The 9806-nt window shown below is 45.0% G+C and overlaps 2 protein-coding genes across 6 annotated transcripts in view; one reads left to right on the top strand and one right to left on the bottom strand.

Annotated features, from left to right (window-relative positions):
- The window catches only part of HYI (hydroxypyruvate isomerase (putative)), a 199374-nt gene that overhangs the window by 139326 nt on the left and 50242 nt on the right, over positions 1-9806 (bottom strand). The window lies entirely within an intron of this gene.
- SZT2 (SZT2 subunit of KICSTOR complex) overlaps positions 1-9806 on the top strand; it is a 56786-nt gene that overhangs the window by 340 nt on the left and 46640 nt on the right. For all 5 annotated transcript variants that reach the window (XM_071750429.1, XM_071750425.1, XM_071750426.1 and 2 more), the window contains exons 2-9: positions 41-166; positions 343-516; positions 858-1028; positions 3029-3160; positions 5197-5356; positions 5794-5900; positions 6091-6301; positions 7308-7478. In XM_071750429.1, coding sequence (XP_071606530.1) covers positions 41-166; positions 343-516; positions 858-1028; positions 3029-3160; positions 5197-5356; positions 5794-5900; positions 6091-6301; positions 7308-7478 — 1252 coding nt within the window. The remainder of the gene's footprint in view (positions 1-40; positions 167-342; positions 517-857; positions 1029-3028; positions 3161-5196; positions 5357-5793; positions 5901-6090; positions 6302-7307; positions 7479-9806) is intronic.

Genomic DNA, 9806 nt, shown 5'->3' with positions numbered 1-9806 from the left:
CCTCCCGGGGGTGGCCTGGGCCGCTGTGCTCCCTCCGCAGGTGGAAGAGGCTGGGCACGTCTTCCTGCTGATGAAGAAAGATTATCGCATCTCCCGAAACGTGCGGCTCGCCTGGGTCCTCAGCCGGCTCCATCAGGTCATCTGGGCCGTGCCCGAACCCGAACTGGTGAGTTGGTGCCTCGGGCTGGGTGGTGTCACCGCGGCCTGATGTGGCAAGCTGGCTTTTTGCCACTCATGAGCCCCTAGCTGCACCCTGCAGGCGATTCTAACTCCTTTCTCTGATTCTTCCTTCGGCTCTGCTCAGCTCGTCATTCTCTTGCTTACCATTTCTTGTTCTTGCAGGTAAAGTCAGAAAACGAACTTGATGTGCTCAGCATCCTGCCTAACGGGTGGCAGCCAGATGAGCCTGTCCAGCCCAGGCCCTATCTCCTTGTGCCCTCCACCCGGGTCACCTTCCTGGCCCGACAGTACCGATTTGTGATTGAACTTGACCTGAGCCCTTCCACAGGGATTGTGGTAAGTGCTGAAACTGCTGCTGTGTTCTGCATTAAAAGGCTGGTCCTGTTTCTGTTTACTGAGAAGGCTTATTCCTCTCTGTGTTACTCTCAGCTTCTGCAGAGGCCTTGCCTTTCCCAGGAGCTAAGCACGTGGTGCTCCTCATTAGGCAGCAGAATGGCAGATCCTGTTTCTCCACCAAATGCTCAATGTGTGGCTTTTGTTTACATGGAGCTGTCATTTTAATCCAGTCCACTTTTGCAAATCTATTTTTGCTGTTGGCTATGCATGCTGGGGCAACCAGCAATGAGACTGAAAGTCCTAGAAGATGAAAAAGCTGTTCCCTTTCTTTCTTCCTGCAGGATGACTCAACAGGGGAGATAATTTTTGACGAAGTGTTTCATGCTCTTTCCCGATGCTTGGTGGGATTGTTAAAACCCTTTCGTATCCCTGGTTCAGACATCATCTACCAGCCAGAGATCTTTGTCACTATCCAGGCTTATTCCTCCATCATTGGCCTTCAGTCACATCAGGTAAAGTTCAGTCCCTTGGCACAGCTCAGGGAATGAGCAGCTTCCTGGGAACACAGAGGAAAGCAGGGACATGTGGTAGTTGGGCTCTGCAGACTTGTCTCATTGAAATGTGCAGCCTGGTGCAGTGAGGGAGAATATGCAAACAGCTTCTCCTTTCTGAGCAGGAAGCAGAAGTTTCTTCTGGGGAAGTAGGGCACAGCACAGAATGCCACCCACAGGTACAGGCTCTGAATTGGGCCACAGAGAATGTTTCCCTCATTTCAAGTATGTGCTATTTTATCTTTTTGTTTTTTGTTTTAATTTCTGTTGACTAATTGGTTTTGGCCTGCTGTAATTAGCTTGTAGCATTCAAGAAAAACTGTTGTGCCCAAAAGCATCTATTTCAGCTCCAGCTGTGTAGCAGTGGCTTATTTAAAGATAATTGCCTCTTTCTACAAATGTTGCTGTTCTTTTGCTCTAGTATGAATATATTTCTTCTCACTGGAGTGAGCAGCTGGCCCCTGTGTTAAGTTTATCAATGAGATTTTGCTTGAACTGAGACATATCTGTTGAGAAATTGAAGTCTGGTTTTCAAAGGGATCCTTGATCCCTTCCACTTCACAGTAGTTTCACATTATTTTCACCTTTCTCATAGTGTATTTCATCCTTCTGCTAATTCCGGATAAAGTGAGTAGTAGTAGGAGGAACCTGTTAGTCTGTGCTTGTTCCTTCCCTCTCCCTGGCCCATCTGTGCCCAAACCTGTGAGGCTGCAGCCTTTAATCCTCTGGATCATGGCTGAGGGGTGCAGCCCTCACTTTGGTCCATTCTGAGGTCTTTCCCAAGAAAGTGTATCAGGGATTTCTCCATTTGGCAATGATATTTTATTTGCTGTCTTGTCCAGCTATCCTGCACACACCATCATGCTTTGCCTCAGCATCTCCTCTGTTTACATTAAATTGAATACAAGATTGTTGCTCTATTAATCCCTCTCTCCTCCCTGATAAAGAAAGGAGAGAAATAAGGGAGAGAGACTTATGGGTTGGAAGCTAAACTACACAGCTTTAATGAAACAGTAATGATAAATAGGAAAAATTACTAAATATATACAAATATACAGGAAAATTGATACCACGTTCCTTCTCCCCCAGTAACTCTCATGTCAATTTGTTGCTGTTTTTCTTCTTTGGATCTCTCCAAAGACCCTTTTATTCTATGAGGCCAAGAACTGTACACCCTGGGCACAGTTGGATAAGCTTTATCTTACTTTTCATGAAGGGAAGAGCACATATGTGTATCACTCATCCAGGAAAGCCTGTCTATATTGTAATAATTTAATGTTACATAGTCACTTTGAGGTCTTGTTGATCTGAGGGTGAGGGAATGTGGGTAACAAGCAGTGTCCCAGGTGCCTGCTGTTATTTGTCTGCATGTTGTATCTTCTTTCTGTCCTGGTTGTGGGCAGGGATTGCCTGTACAATGATGGCTTCTGTAAGCACAAGTGTCACACCTTTCAGCTTGGGGAGTTTCTGTGGTGGCAAGCTCACTCTGTCACATCACTCAGCCTTTTCTGAAATGTCCCGTCTTTTCTTCATTTCAGTTTGCTGTTTCTTTAGTCAGCCACTTACTGGAAGATAATTGGATCAGTCTGTAGCTCAGTTAGATAAGAACAAACAGTCCTTCTGTAGAAACATGAGACCCAAGTTTAATGGCCTCTAGCAAGGGTCCTACATCACTTTTTTCTGCCAACTGCTTACCCTGGAAGAAGGCATAAAATGAAGTTTCTTGTCCAAGAAGTAGATTTCCTAAAGAGTAATGTGAGCTGTGGAGTGCACTGCAGACGCCAGTGCTCACAGGCAGTTTGCCCTGAGCAGGAATAGCAAGCAGAGGCATGTGCTGTATTCCTGCTTTGTCAGGGACCTGCCTGAACTTCACCCTGCAGAACTGTGTTCCTGTGTGCCATTTTGGGGGCTGATACTGTAAAACCTTAACTGGATGACTGAAATCTGTATCCTTGGGCCAGGTACTATTCCAGGGCTGTCAGCTGGATGAGACAAAGCGAGAGGCCTTTCTGCACCAGGTGTACACCCAGCTATGTGCCTTTGAGAACAAGGTGGCAGAGGTGCTGCAGCAACAGTATGAACCCAAACCACAGGTAAGGAAGGTGGTTGGGTCTTCTTGGCTACCTTCAAATTTGGACTCTGAAGCTGCTCTGGGGTAGGGTGGTGGCAAGAGGAGGTGTGACATAGGTCTGGAAAAAAAACAGCAAAGGATTCTGTAAGAGAACTGTGGGATCCAGAAATGAGATACGAACACGGAGGAAACCAGAACCAGTAGATTTAGATGAACTGTTGTTAAATATCACCTGGCCCCAGATTATTGTGCAGTAAAGCAGCCTAGCTGTTTGTACATCATAGGACAAACTGCTTTCCTGCTCATTGAGGTCCTTTTTACCTTTTCTGAGTGAAAGTACTTTGTTGTTACCATGGAAACTGACCATGAAACTGAATAAACAGCTGGCGCAGTTTCTAATAGTCCTTGGGAGCTGTGGCAGATACTGTTTATTAGCCATGGACATAGGTATCATCAAGTTAATGACAGCTATACAACTATAAAATACAGCTTTGGATGAAATGACAAGTGAGACTCTGTGGGGATCAGAATGTGTATGGATTTCTCAAGATCACCTCTTCTGATCATGGAAATGAGGAATGTGAAGTTTACAATGTCCTTCTGCCACATACTGCCACTTCCACACGGGAGTCATGTTCTTATCTGTGTGCACCCTTCTTGCAGTCAAAGGCATTATTGGCCTGGCTGAGGTAATTTAATCCTTGGATAGCATTAGCTTTTAGAGTTTGGACAAAAAAAAAAAGAGGGGAAAAAAAAGGCCTCAAAATCAGATGAGCAAGAGGCTACTGATGGCCTTTGTGTATCTAGAATGCTTCAAATCTCATAATCTAGCTGAAATTTCTATCTTAGTATGCTAAGATGGTCAGTCCTGAAAGAGAAAGGAGACTGCAGGAAGTAAATACCTATGCTAGTTTGTCCAGCTTTTGTTTTTACAATTCTTTATATGCATTCTTGCTTTCTGCAGGAATGGTGAACTACCCTATAACTTCTTCCATGCAAATGGGGGAAGAGACGCCCTTGCAGGCCAGAAGGACTGACGAGTCCTGCCATGGGCTGTGGGGTGGAGGTGGGAGGCCCCAGGGGAAGGGTAGGGACTGAAACTTTCTCATTTTTCAAGTTGCATTTCCTGTATCATTGTCAACAAGTATCTGAATTTAAAGCATATAGCAAATTGAAGTAATAGATAGTCAGGTTTTTTGCTCACAGCCACAGACTACTTCCATTCATGTGAAACAAAAGTGTTGTTAGTTTTAATTTTATTTTGCCACCTCCCATAATCTGTAGCTTTGCAGGGGAGGGTCTCGCCCTTTCTCTGTATTAGCAATAAAAATGAAGCAATAGTTTATTGCAGGGTTGAACTGCCAGAGCCTTCTGGAGATGAGGGGACTATGACACACTAAGTTCTTCACCAGTGTAATTATACAAATATCAATTTTTGCTTGAGGGATATTTTTCATAGCAGATGCAGAAGCAGCTTACCTGTATTTGCTTACATTAGCCCTGCATAATAAGAGCTGTTTGAGCAGAGTTAAATGTTTAAGCACTAGACTTTGTCCTTACAAGGCTCCTTACCCCCACTCTGTGGCAGCACTTCACAAGCAAGACATAGCTGTCTCTGCCTCTCCAAGCATTTCTGGGCTTTAGTTGAGTAGATGTTGAATACCTGCAGCTTCTGCTAAATAATGAGGAAAAGAGGTACTCACCATACCATCTCTTTGATTGGGAACTGCCTTGGTCTGCATAAGAGTTTTAGTGACACCAAAGTGTCTCATCTTTCTCCTGCTGTGAGAAATCAGCTTATAATAGAGCTCTGAGAATGTTCTCTCCTTCCACCACCCCTGAGCAGCCTTGCCTTGCTGTTCTAAGGAACCCAAGTGACCAGGACTTTGAAGGCACCTGGAAATTAGAGCTAGAAGTGGAGTCTGCTGAAATGCTCTAGGACAGCAGTACCATGGGGCTGCTAGGCTGATGGCTTTTTGGGAGTAAGAAGCAGAGCTAGGCTGAAGTTTCCCCATCGGCCCTCATGGGTTTTGTTTTTGTGTTTTTTTAATTTCACAGGTGGATTTGTCACCCCTGAGCCAAGAGAGCTCTGGTGATGTGCAGGAGTCATCTGGGAGGAAGCCCAGTGTGTCTGTTGTCACTGCTGATGTTGGCCTCGTCAGCATGGTCCGGCAGGGCATACTGGCACTGCAGCTGCTGCCCTCCAACTCCAGTGCAGGTTGGCTTCATCCTCTGGGTTAAGGTTTGCCCAGTTGTTATTGAAGGGTTGTATTCCTCCTGCCTTAGGCCAAGGTTAATTTTATAGGTGCTGGTGCGTGGATCCTTCTGTAAGGGGTAAAATTTCAATAGCAGCTTTTGCTCTGTGCTCTAATTGTGGGCTAATTGTGATGGTGAGAGTGGGGAGAACACTGTGCCATGTGTCAGCATGAGGCAGTTTGTGAGAAATCACAACTGTGAGTGTTCCTCAGGACCACCAGGCATGAAGAGTTGTGCCCAGCCTGAGGGCTTCGTTGTGCTTGGTCAGCTTCAGAACACCTTGGAAGATCGAAACCAACCTCAGGATTTTCCTTTCTACTTTTGTCCTGCATGAATGTTATCTCTGGTGGGTAGACTGGGAGAGTTGGAGGATGCACTAAGATACGGCCTTGTTCATAGGTATAATCATAATTACGGATGGTGTGACGAGTGTCCCCGATGTGGCTGTGTGTGAGACTCTGCTCAACCAGCTCCGCAGTGGCACGGTGGCCTGCTCCTTTGTACAGGTATGTCTGCCTTTAGCAGGGGTATGGGGGATGCTGCCTGTCAGGGGGAGGAAGGTGAGTTACTGTTGGTGACATTCGCCTCCAGAGGGGTAGAGGGGAGTTCTTAGTGTGTTTGAGGCCCTTACTGGTCCTCTGTTTTGTCCTCAGCACTGCTGTGCTCTCTCAGGTGTTTTCTTTTTTCATCCCCTAGGTGGGAGGTGTCTACTCATATGATTGCAGCTTTGGCCACGTTCCCAATGTGGAACTGATGAAGTTCATTGCCATGGCCACTTTTGGTGCTTACCTCTCCACGTGCCCTGAGCTGGATCCCCTGAGCCTGGATCTGAATGTGTACCACAAGGCATTTTTGCTATACTCCTTTCTGCGGACTGGGGAGTCCCTGAATCCAGAATACTACTGTGGTGAGGAATGTTGATGTCCTTTTTCAAGCAGATGGATGTCTCTTTGGGGTGGCTCCCACAGTGTTGATTATGCTGATACTCTCCCTTGTCCACTCTGGTTCGTGGCTCCTGTAGACTCTGGGCACTACTGGGACATGCAGCTTTATCTGCAGGCCTCTCCTTCCGATTCCAGGAATTTGGTGGATCAGGGAAAACTAATGCCCTGTTTTGTACTGTTCCCCTTTCAGTGAATTACACTCAGAAAACTGCAGTCAGGCCTGCTTGAGGGGTTCAGAAGCTCTCATCTGACCTTTCCTGCACACAGATAGAGGTGTTCTGAAGAGCTTGTCCATAATCGGGCTTGCAGATGGCAGTTTGGATGTAAAAATTACACGCCTGAGGACTGTCTCAAATGGCTCTCTTGGTTGTTCTTATTTTGTGAATATTAGTGACTGAGAGTATGCCAGGAGAGTTGCCAGTAGAACATGGAAACACCTTTTCATGCCCTGGCAATCTGCTGCTGCTGTCTGTGCTTTCGTTAACTTGGCAGCAGAAGCCACATACAGTGACAAGTTTGAAGAAACCTGGTCTTGGAAGTCTTGAATCTTAAAAAGATCAGATGGTAGTTGTTTAAATTCAAGGCTATCTTTCAGAAGGCACCCGTGAGTTCAAGGTTTTGCATGGAAAAGGGTAAAGCCCAAAAGCTTGTGACTGTTGCAGCAGCTGTGCAGTGTCTGGGCTAAATGTGTACCTCCAATGTGTGCCTTGTCACAAAAGCTGTCCCAGAGGGACCAGGACCTAGCAACCCCACCCTGCCCCTCTCCCAGGCCCTTTGCCCATGCTAGTGGACCCATTTATTGCATTGCAGAATCAGGAGTGGGTGCAAGTGGTGCCTGAAGGAATGTGCTGCTCCTCAGGCCAGCGAGTGTTTCTGGCAGCTTTCATAAAGCACTTCAGGAGGGCTGTTGGTGCAGAATGAGGAGCAGGGGAGTTGCTCCCTCACAAACCCCATCTCTCCCATTTGCAGTGTCCCAGCACAGGCTGTTCAATGAGCACCTGGTCTCTGCAAGCAGCAACCCTGCTCTGGCAATGAGGAGGAAGAAGCACACTGAGAAGGAGGTGCACGCTGACCTTGTCAGCATTGTCTCCGTCCGCCTGCGCGAGGGCTACAGCATCCGGGAGGTCAACATCACAAAAGGTGACTGTTCTATGCTGGGGGCTCGAGGCTTGGATAGGACTCTGCTCTCAACTCTTAGGAGCAAAATGCATGGTCTGCCATCTCAGCAGAGTGGCTGATATTATGGAGGAAGGAGTCATTTTCTCCAAACCCTAAATTTGTTTTCATAAACAGTTGCCTGGTGTGGGACTGTCATATATTGTGCAAATGCCCACTTGCTAGGCTCATCTCTGGCTTTAGGTGCTTAGAGAGCAAAGTGTGACCCCCTGTATGCTGGAAATGAGTCCCCACAGTTGCAGGGAAACTAGCAACAGAACTTGGGGGTTTGTGGAGTTTTCTAGAATTTCCTTTATATTTCTCGATTTTTCATCCCTTTCTAGTCCTTTGCTGGACGTGCTCCAAAATACTAACACAAAGTTGAGCTATTTGGTACAACAAATTTTATTCATCCAAGCTACAGTCTTCCAAAGGAAGAAATTGAGGGAAACAAGGATGTTGCTATGTGAAAATGGAAGATCAGTCAGGACCATGACCTATACTAGAGGAACGTGAAATCATCCAGTGGTCCTTTTCATTGTCGTGTGACTCGATAGAGATTGTGGCACTTGGAGTGGGAGAACAAGCCACTGACTGGGGACCTTGAGGGGTTTGAATACCCCAAGGAGTGCCAGTAAACCCTACCTAACTTTCCATCTGCAGCTGTGACTAGTCGTAGTTCTTTAACTGAATGGGAGATTAAAAAAATCCAAATGCAAGTTATGAATTGCTAGTAAAATTCAAGAGAAATTACTCTTGACCATTGCAATGACCAGCAGAAAGCCTGGAGGGTGGGATTCTTAAAACTCAGTGTAACCATGTACAACATGTGGTGATCCAGTGTCTTCTCTACTAGTTTGGGGATATTAGGACACAGAATGTATTTTATACCAGAAAATGAAAAGCTGTGACATAGTTACAAAATAATTCCAACCTTGCCATATGATATTCCATGAATTTACTGTGATCTACCTTAAAACTGTGTATCTTAATTCCACTGCTCTGCTTGAAAGGTTGTCCCAGAGCTCTGCCTTCTTTTCTAAAATCACTCAGAAAAAAATTAGACCTGTGTGACTTTTTTTATCCTTAATCAAATTTATCCTCCTTCTCTAGTATTTCACAAACATCTTTAATAACAATACCTTTTTTCTCATAACCTTCCTTTTGGCAGGTTAAGCAAGCTAATGTTTCAGCCTCCTTTTGTAAGGGCAGGTGTTCTGTTCTGTTTATTCATGTTAATAGCACTCCCCCAAGTTGTTTGCTTTTCACAGTATGGTCTCATGTGGTTTTAATGTGGTTTTATCAGTGCTTTGATCAATAACTCTAGTACTTCCCAGCTTCTGAAGTAAAATACCATATCTGATAGACCAAGAAGTACATGAACTTTCTCCATGATTGCCTTGCATTGTTAGTATGGAAGTCCCTTCATCCTTCATGCACCTTTGCTCCCAGCTGATGAGTCCTTAGGGGTTTTTTATTTGGTTTTGTGTGTTTGTTTAGTAGTCCTTAATGCACTAATCTTCACATAATAGTAGTCTTAATTTACTCAGTTCAGTTTACTGTTCCTGTGTGCTGATTGCAAATTGCAGTTCTTTTGGCTTGATTCTTCTTACAAACTGAGTGGATGTAAACCAGCTCTTTTGTGAAGGTTGCTAGCAATCACACTAGGTGGAATAATTTCTAAAGTAGGACTTAAAGAAATATGCCTCATTTATTGTTTCACAACTTTTCTGTTAAAAGTAAGAATCTGCTAAATTTTGCATTGAGACAGTTCTTCTAGCAGTGTCTGCAGATTGCTTTCACTAACCTCCAGTTTCACTAAGCTTCTATAGGTGTGGCATAAGAAACTTCCCTTAAGTCCAGGCAGATTAGGTCTATTCCATTCTCCTTGTCTAGGAACATCTATGAAACAGTCTGACAAGTCAGTTCCTGTGCAAGCTGTGCTCAGTAATGTGTCTTTTATCCTTCTATACACCAGTTCAATTACAGCTTGAACAGCAGTGGAGAAAGAGCATTTCTTTAATCTGCTAGCATGGTGAAGTACTCTTGATGACTGTGAAGTCCTGTGTAGAAAGTATAGAAGAAGTAGCAAGTGTGAATCAGTCAAAAAGCAACCAGACAAGTTGATGTTGTACCTTTTTGTACAAAGATGCAACTACAGCCTCTGACTCAGGTTATCCTAAAGCAGCAAATGGATCTTGGAAGAATGTATCAGAAATATCACCACATATTCACCATGCTCCCTGCACTTTCTTTGAGGTAGTTTTCTACTGCCTTTTAGCTCTTGGAATGCTGTATGGATTGGTCTTCCAT

This window comes from Heliangelus exortis, chromosome 8, assembly GCF_036169615.1.
Source record: "Heliangelus exortis chromosome 8, bHelExo1.hap1, whole genome shotgun sequence".
NCBI classification, from domain to species: Eukaryota; Metazoa; Chordata; class Aves; order Apodiformes; family Trochilidae; genus Heliangelus; species Heliangelus exortis.
The sequence above is the reverse complement of the archived record's forward strand: the minus strand, read 5'-3'. Positions and strand labels throughout refer to the sequence as shown.